This window comes from Clinocottus analis, unplaced genomic scaffold (genome assembly GCF_023055335.1).
Source record: "Clinocottus analis isolate CAN_PGR_092001 unplaced genomic scaffold, fCliAna1.0.p SCAF_22, whole genome shotgun sequence".
In the NCBI taxonomy this organism is placed as follows: domain Eukaryota; kingdom Metazoa; phylum Chordata; class Actinopteri; order Perciformes; family Cottidae; genus Clinocottus; species Clinocottus analis.
Window position 1 is genome coordinate 10,906,381 of NW_027175954.1, and position 18,940 is coordinate 10,925,320.

The 18,940-nt window shown below is 41.6% G+C and overlaps 1 protein-coding gene across 2 annotated transcripts in view; it reads right to left on the reverse strand.

Annotated features, from left to right (window-relative positions):
* The window catches only part of grk4 (G protein-coupled receptor kinase 4), a 37,125-nt gene that overhangs the window by 11,275 nt on the left and 6,910 nt on the right, over positions 1-18,940 (reverse strand). For both annotated transcript variants that reach the window (XM_068589110.1, XM_068589111.1), the window contains exons 2-8: positions 14,455-14,550; positions 10,557-10,669; positions 9,433-9,510; positions 8,522-8,622; positions 4,157-4,249; positions 3,504-3,567; positions 3,082-3,222 (exon numbers count right to left, since the gene is read on the reverse strand). In XM_068589110.1, coding sequence (XP_068445211.1) covers positions 3,082-3,222; positions 3,504-3,567; positions 4,157-4,249; positions 8,522-8,622; positions 9,433-9,510; positions 10,557-10,669; positions 14,455-14,550 — 686 coding nt within the window. The remainder of the gene's footprint in view (positions 1-3,081; positions 3,223-3,503; positions 3,568-4,156; positions 4,250-8,521; positions 8,623-9,432; positions 9,511-10,556; positions 10,670-14,454; positions 14,551-18,940) is intronic.

The following is an 18,940-nucleotide window of genomic DNA, read 5'->3' on the forward strand; positions in this document are numbered from 1 at the left end:
ACACACACACACACACACACACACACACAGTAGATGGGTTATTGGTTTAAACATGCAGTAAACCAGCAGTACATTTTGACTAATATGATGCACTATAACAAAAAAAATGGTGAAGAGGAATAACGCGAGAGAGAAATGAGAGGTTTGAGAGCACTTGACTCGTCCTCTTTGCTACTGCTGTTTGGTCAGTGTTGCTAAGCAACAGAGCTGCTCTCGTAGGTAGAGAGGCACATGAAGAGTCATCAGTTCTGCCTGCAGCACAGCGAACACACACACACACACACACACACACACACACACACACACACACACACACACACACACACACACACACACACACACACACGTTGGAGTGGGCTTGTTACAGAACCTCAGACTTGCAGCTCTTGTCACCTGGGATTGGCGTGTGTGTGTGCGCTTGCGCTTGCGCACACACACACGCATGCCCATACACATGCTTCTACCATGACTCACTTAAAACAAGGACGTACAACACAGCTCACACTGCATCAGAAACCGACTAATCCAAAAACGTAGTACAACTCAAAGACGACCATTAGCTTCACATTGATATCATGGAGATGCTTTGACGCTCCGCTCCCTTACAGTCCAGCGTATTGTACTACAGATCGATATCTGTTCTGTACAGTTAAATACAAGAACATTGTGTTTGACAGTATATACACAGCACGCATTGCACAAAGCTCCACAGCTTCCCTCGGTACCATGTTACAAGAATGAAGAGGACTTGCCGTAATGTTCTTGTACTTGGAACAATAAATATATATGTATATTTTTTTTTTTCAGAGAATAAAAAAAACACTGAACCAGAGTTAAGTCTTTCTTTTCCTGCCGAAGCACCTGGAAAATTTGTTTGCATACGATTGGACAGAATGGAAAGAGAAGCAAGCACACATTACACATTTTCCAGCTGCACTTGACTCCTGATGTCAAGCAGGGTCGGAATTTGGCATTTAAATTCATAAAAACAGGGAGAGTTGATAGAGTAAAAAAACAGACACCAATAATACATCTACTGCACACAGAGGTAAAAAAGAGTGAAGATGGTTAATATTCTGAATTGTAACTCATTTATGTTCTTCCTACTTATATTTTATTGAAGCTAATAAAGTCCATCCATCCATTATCCGAACCGCTTATCCTGTTTAGGGTCGCAGGGCGCTGGGGTCGATCCCAGCTGTCAATGAGCGAAGGCAGGGTTCACCCATAACAAGTGGCCAGTCTATTGCAAATATAGAGACAGATAACCATTCACGCTCACATTCACACCTACGGTCAATTTAGTGTCCAATTAACCTGAGCTGCATGTCTTTGGACTGTGGGAGGAAGCCGGAGAACCCGAAGGTAATGAAGTCAATCTTCCTTATTTTGGGTGTATGTCAAGCACTGCAACCATACAAATGTAATGAACATACCTCAAACATTAAAGGTTATTCTATTTCACACAGACATTACTGTCATCTTTGTTTAAGGTCTTGAACGTATTAATGTATCATCTTACATGTTTTTTGGACTTAACATTTCTGTCGTTCAGTACTTCGGTACAGCGCGGAAATAATGAAAAGGTGACTTTCTCAAAAGTTCTCAGGCTTGACATTAAAGTGCCATCCAAAAAAATAGTTACTCACAACTAAGGCACAATTTATAAAAATCCTCTAAAAGAAACTCAGCCAAGAGCTACGCCACCATTAAGAGCATGAGGCACGCTGGTACAGTGGTAATGATTTGTTTATTTGTTTGTGGCTGGTACACGAACAGGACACTGTCATGCTTTCATCTACATGCTGCTGTTCTGTTTTGCAACTTAAACTGTGACATTAAATTGCACAAAAATGCAGTTAGAGACAACACAATGAACTGAAGAATTTGATATGGTCTTTTTTAAGATATTGAAGCTCTCTTGAAATGTTCTGCATTTTGTAGCTAAAGCAGCATGCAGTTTTTTTTAACCAATTTACCATTGTACAAGTTATGTACAGGAAGAGCAGATTTAATAATATTTTTCAATGGTGGAATCTGCAATGCTTGGATTAAGTTTTTTTGGAAATAGTTTTTATATTGTTCTACAGATTGGTGCTTCTTCAGAATTTTCTTTAAAATCAGACAGTTCCTCAAATGTAATGCTCAGGTTACTGAACGTTTCAGTTGATTACAGATATGTTTTGTTCTAAAATCATGTCCTATAATTGATTGGCCTCAAATGAGCTCAAGTCGTGGGGACTTTTGGACAGATGAACTTGGACTCCGTTTTGAGGCTCACTGCAAATAGAATTAATAAAGTTGTTATTCTTATCATATCTTGGTTTTCAGTTTTCAGCTAAGTTTGTTTTAGCCTGAATACAATGATGATGTGACTTCACACACAAAGTTAAAATCAGACCATTAAAAGATGTGTGAAGTAGAAAATAGAGGTGTCGAGACGTGTGTGTTTTTTCCCCCCTCACATTCCATGACATGCACCCAAGTACACAAATATATACAACCATCAATATGTATATCTGAGTCTTAAACACCAAAGCATGAAGATCATACAAACAATGCATCTAACAGTAAAACACATTCACAGATGAGTTAACGCCCACAGGATGTTCCAAATTAAAGACAAATGTGGCATGTTTGCTCAGACACAATCGCAGGTTTGTAACCAAAATGAATGTGCATTTGGTTTGTATTGCTGCTGTTCATTCAAGCTGGTTAGCTGAACTTGTTGACCTTTGTGCCCATCATTGCTGACTGTATGCAGTCATCTGCAGCTGGTCAATAATGTCATGTCAGCACTTTTCCCCCCTTTTGTGCTTTTATCCCATTATGTTTCTTTCCACTGCGACCCACAAGCCCGTCCACCCGGCACGGACGTCATTAAACAAACAGAACTGGAGTCACAGCGACTGTCTTAAACAGCTGATGAACCGCTTTTGCAAACATACCATTCAATTTAATTTGCAGGATCCTGGAGCCACAACAAACAAAGCTTGCACACACAGCACACACGCACACTCAAAACAGACAAAAACAGGTACAATTCTGTGTAAAGGTTGAATAAGAAAAGGTAGTACTTACTACAAAACTACTGTTAACTTTTTCTAAAATGCGTTTTTCGTTTAGTGCCATTGCTTCACCTTTTCTTTTCTTCACTCGTTTCTTTTCCAGCTTTTTACAGGCGTACATCTTACCGGTGGCACGTACTTGGCAGGCACAAACCTGGAAAACAAGCAGAGAGGAAACATGATCACACACACATGCACCTAAAACACACACACACACGCACTTTCAAAATATGTCACACTACAGATTTCTCCTTTAAACACCAAGAGTGGAGGCATAACAACAGCATGGCATTAACTAACTGTTAAAGGTAACTTAAATCATTAACACCTCCTTCCTAAACCTGCCGTGTAAGGGAACTTAAAGTTGTCTCAGTATCCATCACAAAAATACATTAACTTATTCCAACTTCAGTTTTTTATTACAGTGACACTCACCTCACCAAATCCACCTTTTCCTAGTACTCTGTAATGTCTGAAGGTATTTTTGGTTACTGGTTGCCTGCAGGGACAGAAAGAAGAGAAAAGAGAGACAAAAAGAGACATTCAATACCCGATCGGACCATGTGAGCGTGCAGACAGAGTAATGCGGCAATGTATAATTAATCCACCCTGATGACTGCTGTTTCCAACCTGATACAATTATCCAGCCATTATGCAACGCATCATTCATTATTTACCCCTCGCACCAAAACACTGACTGGCTGCATCACCTTTGTGTTTGAATGCAACCATCTTTCCTGTGACAAGTCGCTCTCTATTTATTTGTTGTGAGCATTTCTTCTGCCATTCCTTAAAATAAGTTCATCTTCACTATTTGGATGTCATATCCATCAATTATTTTCTTGATTATCTGTAGATTTTTCCTCTGGAGATTATTGTCCTTCACAAAAAAGATGTTTTAATATGTGTTGAAAGTTAAGAGGAAACAATTTGCTACCCTTAGCAAACAAAGAAGTGTAGTGAATGACACAACCCTCAACGGACAGTATTGAATGAGTATACAAGCACAAGTATCATTTTTATTGGGTTAACAAAAAATGGTTTGTATGTCAGGTTTAACAAGTGTGTAATCTGCAGTGACTACCCACCTCTCCAACCATTTCCACTGCAGGAAACGAGAGAAGTACATGGACTCATGGTAAGAGGAAAATGGAGCTCCACTTAGATAATCACGAACTATTCTGTAGGGAGGGAAGAAGAGAGAGGGTTGGTGATCATTTAATAACAAAGTAATAAAGATGTGCATGTCACCAGGAAAGAAACCAAGCAAACATGTTAAAAACTTTTCTAAATCTTTCAGACAGAAGAACAGGAATCCGGCCTAAAATGACCAAAGGCATAAAAAGAAACCAACCATTTCTGGGTTAGTGTGTGTGTGTGTGTGTGTGTTTGCATACATATCTGTGCGTTTTGTGTGTGTGTTCAGGCAGTGCCGGGTGTGTAACGGTTCAAAACAGTTCTCAGTGGAAAAAGTGAAGGAACTCCGTGCCGGTACAACCACCGTGAAAAATTAAAAATGCCTTTGAACTGAGACATTCCACTCAACTCTACCAGGAAACGGGGGATTTTGGGGGAAACCGATTTCCACTGAGCACAAGGTTGAGCGGAACATCTAATCTCACGTTTCCTTACACATAAACGTGGGCGTGAGTCTGTCTGAATCTATGCGATTACGTCACATATTCAGACCTAATCACCCAACAAAAAACACTTAATTGTGTATAAGCCCTGTTGCAGTTAAAGGACGGATGTAACGGACACAGAAATAAGGGTCTTTGGGTAAAGAAAGGGTCGTGAAGAGGCTCCTCGTCTCCCGACCATACTTCCACCGTCAGTCCACAGAGTTGTAAGAACATGACTCTTTGACATGACCCTGCCAGCCTCTCGTGCGAGTGTCCTTTTTCACTGCTTTGACTACATATGTTGTTTGACTTAAACAACTTGTCCTCTTTGACACTAATGTACCGGACAGACGATAACTCAAATTTTACTTTAACAGAATCACAGATCTGCATTAATATTGTGGTGTTGTTGTCAGATAAAATATTAAAGATTACTACACCACACTGGTGGGTCCCATGAAGGTTTGATTGCAGATCTGTCTTTGATCAACACATATGAGTCAGCAGGTTTTCACCCTGGGTCTCAAGGTAGAGAAAATGTATTCAACAAAACTTTGTACCACTTAATTACCTGAAGACAGACTGCATCAGAAAAGCTGATTGTGTTTGTATTTGTACTCCCCCTCAGAAAAATATGATACCCGATAGGGGTCACAATTTCATATAATGTTACTGCCCAATAATGCTAAAATCTAATTGGTATTGAAAATGTCTTTAATAATATTTAACGCATTGTACAGAATTTATTTTTTCACAATAAAACTAAGCAATTAAGCCAATTTGATTATAACAGAAACATCTAATAAAGAGGGGACAACCGGTATCATTATCCCTGAAAAAAACTGAAATCATAATTCCACTTTTGCATTCGCCTAAGATTCATAGTCTTCATACGTGAAATGAATCTAAAGAACCTTCATGTCTGGCCAAACCAGCAGAGAAAAACAATTACACCAGCAGCATGTTCTCTCCTGTCGACCAGTGAGCTACAAATCTCTTCTGGCAGCCTTCAACACAACTGAAAACCAAATTTACAGCAGATATCCCTCCTCTACCACCCAGATGTTAAAGGGATGCTTATTTTTGATGTGGTGATTTTCCTTCAACATATTTTTAAATTCCTTCATCATGAAGGAGGATGAGGAAAAGCTGCCTGTGGTTACCAACAGCGCTAGTTGGCTGTTCTTGGCAAAAGGCTTGAGAGTAGAGAGTTTCCACAAGGGGAGCACCCTCCGCTGTCTAAAAGAAGACCGAATTATGTCGTCATGGGATCCAGTTGCTTTGGACATGAGATTCCATCTCGCCAGACTAGATGCTGATGCTTCACAGAGCGAAGTACAGTGTGTCTGGGACTTTATCTCTCCTCTGCTGTTCCTGCTCATAATGGTTTCGACTTACAGCATGAACATCAAAGCTCAATTAAAACCCATATCAACCACAACAGATACAATACAAACATTTAAATACACACATTTGTGTGGCATATGTTTTGTCTCAAACCATGGCCTAAATAACTAAATATTCCTCAGCTCAAACTCTTATCAATGTTCACTTATGTCGACTGGCTTCACTCAGTCTTGGAAGACAAAACCGGTCCCGGGACAGTTAAAGGAAGGGGCTCCAGTAAGACAGGAGCCTAGCAGTGCCTGGCGTCCAGCCTCAGACAGACACTACTGGGAGTAGAAATAAACACGGCTACAATATGGCTTTTGTTACGCGAAGGGAGTGGGAGAGGAAAAGAAAAAGGAGGAGAAAAATCAGCACAATGAGCTTTGTCTAGAGCGGCGATACACAAAACACCTATATACGCATGTACTGAAGGGCCTTTACTCCAGGAGTGACATAACCGTATGTTCCACTGCAGCAGAAGAAAATCCACAAGTGAGCTAATACACTTCTGCTAGTGGGTGAGTGTGCCTCTGCCAAAAGTCACATTTCCACGTGCAGCACCATGCTTTCCTACAGGCTATCCCTCTGAGAAATAAGTGAATAAGCCCCGGGACAGAATTGCATGTCGGAATAAGTGAAGATAAATAAATAAAATTCCACAACGGTGTGCAAATGATAATGATAGTGGGAGGACTGATGACCAAACTTGAACAGGAATCCCATTAAAAAACATGTGCTGCGGCTGCTGCAAAGGCTTTCAGTAACACAAACCTGTGCTTGTGTTGTTCTATGTTTGTACACTCTGCTGTTTTGCCCTGCTCTCCTGAACGCGGTCTTTTCATTTCTCCGCACTTTACCCCAATTTCTCCTTTTATTCTCTTTGCTCTCCTTCCACTTACTCTGAGGGCCTCTGGCTTTCTCACACCGTTTCTCTGCCCTCCCCAGCGCACTTTTGACTACCATAGGCGTTAAAATGGAAATGCCAACAGGGCCAACAAAACATGACCCGAGATGCCAAAGACATGCGTGTTGTTTTCATCCTCAAACACAGGTGCTTCCAGCTCCAGTCACATACAAGCTACTTTCTTTCTCACCATCACAGGCCTCCTGTCATGTTTCTGCGCTGCTCATTTGACCACTCTCCAAACTGTGACGCAAAACTATTGGTCGAGACTCGTGGATGTGAAAAATAATTACAAATCAAATAGCCAACAGTTCATCTGTTCTTCACAACACCTCACTGAGTTTATAATTCCAGCAGCTCGCTAACTTGTTGTGCCAGAGCAGGAGAGCAGGCTGAGAACATAACCGAGTTTCCCAACAATGATTCCCATTTCTCCAGCCTGCCTTGGAGCAGATTCCAGTATTCCCCGGGGAAGCTCAAGTGAATCGGAGGCTGGTCATAGCATTTCTATGTGTGTCTTTTGCTCTTGCCAGGAATGAGCAAACGTCTGTTTTCTTTTATCCAACTGATTTGGTGAAAAGGGGATTGTACATCTTATGTATCAATGTTTTTTGTTTATGGTCCTTGACAAACAAATTCTATAAAATAAAATCTCTCGTAAAGGCAGAAGTCCTGGGACTTTTCTGCCAAGTTCACACAAACCAGCAACAATTTGGATTATATTTGTCTACACAAAGCTTTTTCTAATGTGTTTTTGGTGAGGACTTTCACTATAATTACACCAAGAAAAGCTACAACAATTAATGACGTATAACCAGAACTTCAGCCCACCAATCCACACACAGTACACTTCAGACATCAACAATCTGCTCAATAATCAATACAAACCCATCAGAAGAAAGTAAGAAAGGCAACATGGAAATTAAAATATAATGGACCAACGTATATATATTGTAATTATTACTAATTATTATTATTACTTCGTTGCCAAGTTAAATGACAATCTATGATTTTACAATACATCTACACCGCTTGGCACCTGAAACTAACTGTGACAGAGTAAAAGTATTGGGCTAACACAAAGTTACGTGGAGGTGTGTGAATGTGTGTTAGTCTGTGCAATCATAAGTACAAACAAGGAAATAATCCCCGGTCTGTTCGCTTCTCCTGGCTCTCAGAGCAGGAAGCACAAGCACCTGCAAGAGTGTTTGTAGATCTGTGTGTGTGTTTGCGTGTGTGTGTGTGTGTGTTTACGTGGAACACTGAGGTAGCTGTTGTTTTCATGCCAGCCATCCGGATGCTCTCTTTGCCCACTGCTCTTTTTCATTCGCCTCCACTGTGCCTGCGTTTGCGAGTATCTGTGTGCGAGTGTGTGTACATTGCATACCAGGTGCCAGCTGCCTCATCATCACTAGTGACAGGGTGCACTAGTATACACACAAATCACAAACACATACTTTCTGTAGGAACAGGACTGTAATGTTGCTGCTGCACTTTAATGGCAAAACATAAAATCGACGTGCCAGAGAGAGACTTACTTGGTGCAGTCATTGAAGAGCTCCTTACAAGGACTCTGCTCCAGCCTCTCCCGGCACCCAGCGACCACATCCGGGGGTACGTCTGGCAGATGGGCGGCCGACTTGAGGGTGACAAGGAGAGAGAAGGGGGTGAGGCAGGCAGGTAGCCAGAGGGGAACAGAAACAAAGTGAGACGATGGTGTGAAATAAGATAAGATGTAGAGCATTAAGGCTAAGAAGAAAGATGAAAACACTGTTAACTCTTTCTGTTTCTGTGTACAGTGTGAATGGTGGGGCTTAAGGCTGTGGACACACCTTGCCTCTTTGACTCCTTAACTTTAACGTTTTGTTTGTATTTTCAAGCACTATGTCAACTCACTGAATCTTTGGGTCGTTTATTAGTTTGGTCCAGTTCATACAGAGTGTTGAGAATACGGTAAACAATACAGAAAACAGACTTGAAAAAAAAGGGGTTGCTGTGGTTGTGAACACAACAAGTCAAAACCACAAGAGTGTGTGATATTGTTATGCGGCACACTCAAACATTCAAATATACGCAACCCTTTTCTCCCGACTACAGTTTCTTCATTTTATTTCTCTACGTTTTTATTAAGAAATTAAGTCATGTTTGAGTCTCGACCAATAATGAAAATTAACCAACCAAGAGAACCAAGATTAGAGGTGTAAACACAACCCAGTGGTACACCAATGCTAAGGGGACATCTTTGACTAATATTTAGTCATTCATGAATATATATATGTAATGATTAAAGCGATACAAACTGACATTGTTTTAAAAAGACAGTGTTAATGTACTAAATCACATCCTGCAGTTCAATGAGAACTGGGAGATTTAATTTGTACATTTGCAAATCTTATGTTATGTCTACAACGACCAGCCCTGTTATGAAGTGAGTGAGCGTGCAACGTACCCCATTATTAAAGTATGTGTCTAAAACATTCAGTCCACAGTCCCTCCTCTTCTCGTCAGGAGCTAGCTGGTACATAGCCTGTCGGAGAAGAACAGACGTGTGATCAACCACAACGACACAGGAAGCCATACTCCTTCAGCCATCTTTAATATCTCTCCAAATAAGGTCAGAGAGAGACAGCCAGCAGAAGTCAGAGAGGACGGTTGAGGCGGGTGGATGAGAACGAAAGACAGATAGAGGGGTTAATGAGGGACAAGAAAGAGGAAGAAATCTAAATAGAAATGACTGCAGACAAATACAGAGATGGCACTGGTGACTGGCAACCATGTTCATCCCCACACTTCACCCGTTACATCCTTCACCTACCAGGGTGAGGCCTCGGTTGTCACTCCATCACAGCAACACAGATTGCGTTTTTGGGAAAATATGTAGGCAGGGAGATGGTCCGGAGGTTTTTTTTAAGGCTGTGTGTTTTGTTTGAAAACAACTTGGTGGAGAGAAATGGCCCGAGCAATGCGTCTGTGCATCACAGTAAAGGCACGATCCCCTCACAGAGACTAATGGCATGTTGAGCACTAATAAACTTGCTTGTTTCATTACTTGTATTTCTGTCAGTGAGTGTGAGTTTGTATCACGTACCTATGTGCCCGTCTACCTGCTTTGAAAAAGACTAATGTGGGTTCTTATTAAATAAGCATGATTCTCCCCTGTTTTTCTTTCTCGCATACCTCAAGGGGCCTAGACACAAGCTTGGGCCTGTGTTTGCCTGCTCACCCAGGGGACCTGCCTCTGACGTGGGCTTGACCTCATTGAGCAGTGCATGGAGGAAAAGGGAGAGGGGGAAAGGGGGGTGGGTGGTGGGGGCGGGGGGTCGGCTCTCGGACAGCCTGTTTAAGTCGCTAATCACCCCCCTGCACAGACCCCACCCACCCCCGAGTTACTGCCAAGAGCAGGCAAAGGACCAAGCTCCAACTTTCCTCTCCTGTTGGCTGTGCTGGTGTCATAGGAGAAATCGCAAAGAGACCAAAGAACATAAGACAGAGTAAAAGAGTGTTTAAGATGTGTGAAGAGAAGATAGCTATAAGAACATACGAGAACACGCAGAGTAATGGCAAAATTCTTACCACAGTATCCATAAACTCGATGCAGCGCTTCAGCTCTGGCCTGGTGTCACAGTACTGACGGAATAACAGCCGGCCAATGGGCTGCTTCTCACATAAACTGGTGTAGTCCCTGTCTGAGGAGAAGAGAGGGAGACAGATGGAGGACTGCCGTTACACTAGAAAGATACTCTATAACAGGGGATCTAAACCTAGGGACCCATCAAGCAGTAGGAATTACAGAAAGAAAAAAAATTCCCCCAGTAAAACAATCTTTATTTTTCAGACTTTTCAACATATCCTACGAGTTTACAACGGTCGTAAGCTAACTAATAGATGGAAGCTGGAGATGTTGTTGAATGCTTTAACTTTTGCTAAGAATGGCTAATCCTATTGACAAACATACTTTAAAATGCAGACATACAAGATGGGCGAGAGAGAGAAAAAAGAAATGAAAAAGAAAAGCAAGCTGTCCCTTAAATATTATGTTTGCGTACGCTACGACATGCAAAAAACAAACACACACTGCATGTCTGTGTCTTCTGTGTGTGTGTGTGTCTTCTCTGCAGCTGGCCTCAGCCTATTAGGACTAATGGCGTCCATTTGAGTCATATTTCCTCTGGCACAAAATGAGGAAGAAGACCCAGGACATTTTCCATCACTGGTTGACAGTAAGGACGTAAGGACGGACACACACATGATAAACATACAATCAAAAATAGGGCATACACGTTCACATGCGGACTTGTGAGTAGAGGAGGAGGGATGCACGGGATGAAAACTTCTGTGTGGTGACAGCCACAGGACAACCTCCGACAGTAAATCAAATCTTCACAACAGTCCTTCCTCCCAGCTGCACTGTTTATTACACAGCAGCCTCCTCTTCTCTGCAGCACAGTGCTTCTCATTCAAACTCACCACTTATACGGCCACAGAACCTACGTTATCGCTTTGGTGAGCAAATAATAAAGATCTCTTTTTACTTCCATGAAAACAAATGTGTTGCCTTCCATCAAAAGGCCTGTATCTTCACAATCACTGGACACGTTGTCAATATGCTGTCCAATAAATAAGTTTCTTATGAGTACATGTGACTCCCGTTTATGAGCTGGTTTGTTCACTTATGGGCAGTGTGGACCGAAACAAACCAAATTAAACAAAGTCAACTCTTCCATTCTAGTTCAGAGGAAAATTGACTTTAAACGGTCTCTTAGTTCTAATCGTTAGCGTCTGCTTCTCAGCATTCTCATTCAAGTTTAATAAGTAACTGAGATATTGGGCAACGAACGAGACACCAAAATTATCCATGTGTCCACCAACATAATCCAAATGAAGAAATTATATGGTTGCAGATAAACCCTATCTCAGTTTTAATGGAATCTATCTATTGACACTTATGAATAGAAATGCATGTCACATATATAGTTATTCTAGAATAATTTTGTTTAGATTTGTGTTCCCTATTTGTCCACAGGTTTTCAACATAGCAAAAATATGTGCATATGAATGGTAGGGCATTGAGTCTCTGCTCCAGATAGATAGAGGGCTAGATAGAGGGATAGACAGAGTCCTGTGATCCTCACCTCTCTCACATGTCCCCTTTCTCCCCCCATCCTCCTCTCGCTTCCTTCCGCTTCAAGTACACCCTTATAATGTATAAAATGTAGGACATTATAAAAAAATTATAAGAAACTCACAACATAATGATAGTGTTAAGCCTCGTCTTTCACACAGCGGGGAGTCATGTGAGCAGTTCTGTGTATCCTGTATTATTTTCTGTCATAATTTGTTTACATTTTAACGGTACACAATGAACTGGGACTTGGCAACAATCTAAACCCAGGGACACATGAATGATTTCAGTATCTATGTTTTTATAACTGAATGGTAAACAAGCCAAATGTTCTAGAAACATAGTGTATTCCTTTTCGAGCAACAAATACTACAGAGGGAGTTCACGTCAACTAACTATAACAAAAGAAAGAAGAGTGAAATTAATTAATACAAAACAGTAAAATTACCTAAGACTTCAAAAGAAACTAACCATTTTTGGGTTAGTGTGTGTGTGGCTCTAAATCATTTGAATGGAAAAATATAAGATGACCTTCCACCGATGAAAAAATGTCCTTTTTTGCATAATAGAACTGTCTCCTGTGTCCTGAAGAAAAACTAGAGAGAAACCACAAGACGGCAAGGTGTCAGAAAAAAAAACATGACAGGAAAATGAAAGGACTGAAAAGAATGAAGAGTTGTAAAGCTTGAACGAGTCTGGACTAGCAACCGTCTGAGCCGGGGATGTAAAATGCAATTACAACTTAATTAAAACTCCAATTTGGGCCAAGAGTGAGTGAGTTACGGAGACGTTGATGGCCAAATGTGCACACATATACATGTGTGCACGCATCTGAGGCCGACATGGCAGAGATGAAAAGTGATAGGTGCAGGTGTACTGTACGCATTGGCCAGAAGAGAGAGTATGGGAAGGGGAGATAGGAGAGGGAGGAAAAGTGGCCTAAAGCTGGCAGACAAAGTGGCTGCAGCCCACATAATGTAATCTAGGCTTCCTAGAAGTACTGCACACTCATCAAGGCTAAGGTCAAATGCCTGACATTATCAAGACACAACAAAGACACTGCTATCGGTCGCGTTACTCGCCTTCTACACACTGTGCCTACACTGTGTATGGGTATGTGTGAGCGTCTCTGCACATGCATGGGGCGAGTGTGTGTGTGTGTGTACGCACATGCCTACACGTCTGTGTGTTTAAGTAGGCAAAAGGGATTATTTTGATCCTGCGCTCGGTGCAATAGGGAAATTACGCAATAGCTATCTATGTAATAGTGACGTATATAACCCTCAACAGCTGCTGCGTGCAAGTACATGTGCACACACACACACACACACACACACACACACACACACACACACACTTATAATCCGAAAGGGAATAAATATGCAAGATATGACAAGCACAATGCTTCTTCACACTCAGTGACATTTAAGTGCTGCTGTTTTTTCAGAAGGTAATCTATTCTGTCTTGACGACAGACACATTCAGGTTTATGATAATTAGATCTGCAAGTGATGATTTGTGATATGAAGACAGCATTACGAGGAACACAATTGACGGCAAGTTAGAGATCCTGTCCTTAAGAGATCATTCCTCCCGTGGTAAAAGCCTGTTTGTTTCTGTTTTTTTACTCGCTCTCTCCATAACTCTCCTGTTTTGCCACTCTTATGTTCCTCTGAAGTGGTGGAAAGAGGGAGGGAAAGAGAGAGATGCAGATAGTGGGACGAGGAGGCATGGAGACAGAAAAGAGGGAGGGAGAGTGTGTGGGGGAGGGTAGCATTGCAATCTCTGGCAGAGATAGCAGTGACGCACTATTACACACACACACACACACACACACACACACACACACACACACACACACACACACACACACACACACACACACACACACACAGTGGGTGGGAGGATGGGGGACGAGGAGATAATGAAGCCCAGGAGTAGAGCACTTGTCTGGGCCACAAAGAGAGACTCCTGGCCCTACTTTCAAGTCAAACCTGGATGTGGAGAACAGGAAGGAATCAGGAGTGAAGACGTTTTGATTTGGTGCGCATGCATACAAATAGGCAGTGGGACACGCATGTTATTATGTCCAGAGAGACTTTGAGATTAAGAAACGGCTTTGCAAAAGGATTCCCTGAGTCAGACAAGAACACAAACACACATCTATACGCACACAATGCTTCCTGTCCCCTGCCTGTAACTGCGGGTGGAGACGGCTAGAAACAGGAAGGAAGTCCAATCTGAGCTTCCTCCCGGAGTCAGACGACACCCCACCCCAACGACACAGCATGGCACCATATCTTCCTGCCTTACACACACACACACACACACACCCCCCATGTTTCTTACCGATAGAGCGCCGTAGCTCCTCACACTGGCTGATATGAGGGAGTTTTAGCATCTCCTTCCATTTCTTACTGCGACCATTCCTCTTCCCTCCTCCACCTGAGAGACACAGGGAGACATTTTAATTAGCAATCAAGTCACTGTTTCAACATTGCACTTGGAGTCTTTAAACACAGCTAATGGTTGGCATTGTCAACACAAGAACAAGAGTGCATCCAGCCTAGTATGTGTGCGAGCATGCTGACCTCGCAGCGACCAGAGGCAGAGACAGCTGGTCCATCTCACCAGACGCCTCTATGCATCATGACAGAGCATGGGGTGAAGAATGTTGACAGCTTTAAAGATCATGACACGCACGCGCGCACATGCACGCACACACACACACACACACACACACACACACACACACACACACACACACACACACACACACACACACACGTTAGAGATTCCTCTCGGTAGATGAGATGGCCCTTAAGGTGAGGGGTGAATGACCTCAAGGTACGGCAATGCTCTTCAAAAGGACTGAGGTCACTCGGTATGTTTTACTGAAACACCCATTACAACACCAGCAGTGTGTGTGTGTGTGTGTGTGTGTGTGTGTGTGTGTGTGTGTGTGTGTGTGTGTTAAACTAAGGTGTTTTGGGTAATGTTCGAATCAAATTGAATGTTGTACATAGATTTGACTAACAGTCAATAACTCTCTTAGTTAGTTTGTAAATGTAATTTTCTTAAATTTTCTTTGATCTAACTTGTTGCACTATTTAGAAGAGCGTAATTTGAGGAATGATATACATGTTTAAGTTTTTTGTGATCGGCCAGTGCAGTATAAAATTAGAAAAACTATGATTTACCTCAAATCAGACATATGTAACTGATCTTGTGATTTAGTTTAGCTTCAGCATTAACGTATTATCCACATTCACACACACAAATAAAGCTCATTTCCATTTGAATAAGATAGGAACAGTACAAAGCATTCAAAGCAAACTATTTGTATGGGTGGAAAAGTATGCATGTATATTAATATCAGCTTTGACTTCACTTTAAAACATCACAAATCAAAAGAATCAAACGAGAAGTTCACATGACATTTTAGGGTTTTCAGTACTGCTCGTACAATATGGCCACATTTCACATTAAGAAAAACACCACAAGGCCTCATCCTGGGTTTCTATCATTAAAGACTAAACCGTGTCTAGTAGTGGTTTTGATGTTTGTTTGTTTTAGATGGTAGAAAATTAATGAGGGAGATTAAAGGACGGGTTGGCAATTTTCTTCAAAAACACGTTTTATATTTTTGTTCTTATTATATCCGGAGAGCAATCAATGAATCAAATGCAATCAAATAAAAAAAAAATACACTTATCTGTCTGCATGACTGTAAAAAGCCAATTCAATCATTTCATCTGGCACAAAGTTAATGCTACTTGCCTGCCTGCACGTATTTTATCGGTGCACTCATTACAGGTCACCGCAGTCTTCCACAAGCTGCTTTCTTAACAGCTGTGAGTCCTAACACTAGTCATGTTCTTTGTTTACGTTCATAACTATTATTTTGGGGGAGTGGCTTCGGAGGGAGGCCTGAAGGTACAGCCGTCAGTGTTGCTCAACTTTACATTTGGCAACTTTTGAGTTAGTGCTGTAGCTACTTTCACTGGAAACGAGTCGCTGGGATAAAGAGTGAAGAGGGTTAAAGACAGAAAGCACCTTCTACAAAGACACATCTAATGTCAGAGTCCTCTGATTAAATCCCTCAACTATGTTTGGGCAGACACTGCAGTGTTTCCTATCCTAACTGGCTCGAGTGAACCATGTAGACTGTGACGGTTTGAGGATGACAGAGAGGGAAATCCTCTGCCCCGAAGTTCACCGGCTACCAGCTGGTCTGGCAGTGACATGCGACTGCTTCAACACAAACACATACAGGGGGTCACTGTGGTCGAACACCTGCAAAACAACACCTCCCCAACACACACAAGCATGTACAGTGTTCATGCTCTCACCTCTACAAAAACACCCCCATACATTTATTACTGCAGACTTACTCACTCAATAACAACTGCAAACGCACCATGAAGCCAGATATCAAGTCTCCAAGCTGAAATGATTTATTTGGATAAGCAGTGGTAGCATAGGCAACCAAAAAAGTGATTATCACTCCATGAATGGCTTGACAGAAGAGTTATGAGATGAGCTCCTCGTAGATAGTTTGCTAACTAAGTTTAAGATCCCTCTGGTCTCAGGTTTTAGATCTTGACAGGCATGTTGAAAGACTGGTTGTGAGGATGCAGGACATACACACCCCCCCACCCCACACATAGTTGGATAAGTACATGCATATAAATATACTCTCTCCGTTGGAAGAGACGGAAACAATAAAAATAAAAAAGCACAGCTAAGATAAATGTTGGATTACACACAATCTGAACCAGTTGCACATACACTTGAGCTGGTTTGACTGTAATCATCAATCATTGTGTATATTTGGCTCAACAAAAAGTAGCAAACTGTCATAGATTGACTTCTTCCCGATCAGAAGATGTTGTGAGAGGGAAATTTAAGTGTTGAGATTAGTAGTGCCAATGAAAGGTTTAAAGTGACAATGTGTGTATACATGAAGAAAAAGACACCCCACTAAGCAGAAAAGAGAGAAAGAAAGACAGAGGAAAACAACAAAATGAACAAAGATTGGGAGAAGAAAAGACAGACAGGGATTTAATAGCAAGCTATGGAAGAGAGTGTGTGTATGCGTATGTGTGTGTGTGTGTGCGCGCACATGCCGAGTCGGTGTTGGCTGGCCACCCCACCCTGTTTAATGTCACTCTGACGTCAAAGCCATGTGTGCAGGCCCTTAATGCAGACAGGATGGAGCAAGTATTTATTTAACTTTGGTTCTCCCCTCCGAGAGAGCGGGGCCCTCCATAAACACCGACTTCAGAGCAGTTTCGCTCATTCATAGCCGAGCAACAGCCAGCGCTGAGATCATCAGGCAGGATCACAGGATAAGTCGACGCATGTGTGCCAGTGACAAGAGTCAAATGTTGGAACATGTTGAGAAAGACTGGTGTCAAATCAGGGGACATGCCTCTCAACTAAGGATGCACATTCCTTTCCTTAAAAGAGTTACAGACAGCAAGGTCCTCCTGCCCGCACAGAAGTTAAGACTTGTTTACGCGTTACCAACGACTGGCCTCGCATCATCCGCCTCTCTGCTTCTCCGTGTTTCCTCTCACTCGCTGCCGTCAGCAATCCAACAAAAAGGATCATTTAAATAAAAATACTAGACAGCATTGGCCAAAGATGAATGGATCAAATGGCCGAACATTACACTCAGCTTGTCTGAATCAACTTAAAAGTAACCTAAGCCCTCTTCTTCCTTGTTAATAGAATCCAACAGTCTATTTTTTTTTTTTGAAAGGGGACACAAAGTGCCAAAAGGCATCACTGCAAAGAATGTATGTTGCATTAGCAAGTCACAACATTTCTAAAAGTCCCTGGCCAATCCCTATCCAGCACTGTTATGTCACTTGCAACTCTTTCAAATAAAGGGACACACATCAACAATGTTTGCTTTCTGTCTGAGGTGGGTTTATGTGCGTTTCCTAGATTTTAAAGTCCGGTTTGATTAATGTAAGACATGTGAGTCTGGGGAACTGAAAGAATACACACAAAGACAAAAAGAAAGAAAGAAAGAAAGAAAGAAAGAAAGAAAGACAGAGACAGAGAGAGAGAGAGAGAGAGAGAGAGAGAGAGAGAGAGAGAGAGAGAGAGAGAGAGAGAGAAAAAGAGAATCTTTATGTAGCTTTTTGTATTGTATTTGTATGTCGGTCTGTCTGGAAAGAGCTATGACTGCATTAATGAATATAAAAATTAAGTTCCACGGGTCTCTTCTGTCACGGCTCTCTGTTTACAAATACAGTCAAACACCATCCCAAATATGCTCCGCCTCCTGTCCTCCCTCTCATCTCAAGTGGGAGAAGGATCCAGAGACAGTGGACTCTGGAAGTATCGTCTCAGGACGACTCATTCAATATTTCAGACTTCCTGCTGATTTTACCAATTTAGATTTGACATTTATTCACTTTTTAAAAACTTTTCAAATAAAGTTTACAACTTATTTCACATCCAACAATCAAATTAAAAAACAATTACATAGAACTTAGAGAAGAAATATTATGTTATTATTATACACTCAATAATAACTCAATGACTCAATCGTTCAAATGACTTAACATCTCAAAGCTGGCGAACTGTTGAATTTATAGAGAAACGGGTGAAACAAAGACCTAAATCAGCCAACAGATGTGTCAACCAACAAAGCTCATTAAATATACATTGTATCAGCATATATGTATATATATTGACTAAGTTACAAGAACATGGAAGATAGAAATGCCAAATATGTGCTTGAGGTAATAGAAACCGTGTTGATTATCTCAAATATCGATAACAGTGTCATCGGCTTCAAAATAGTATCGGTCTTGAC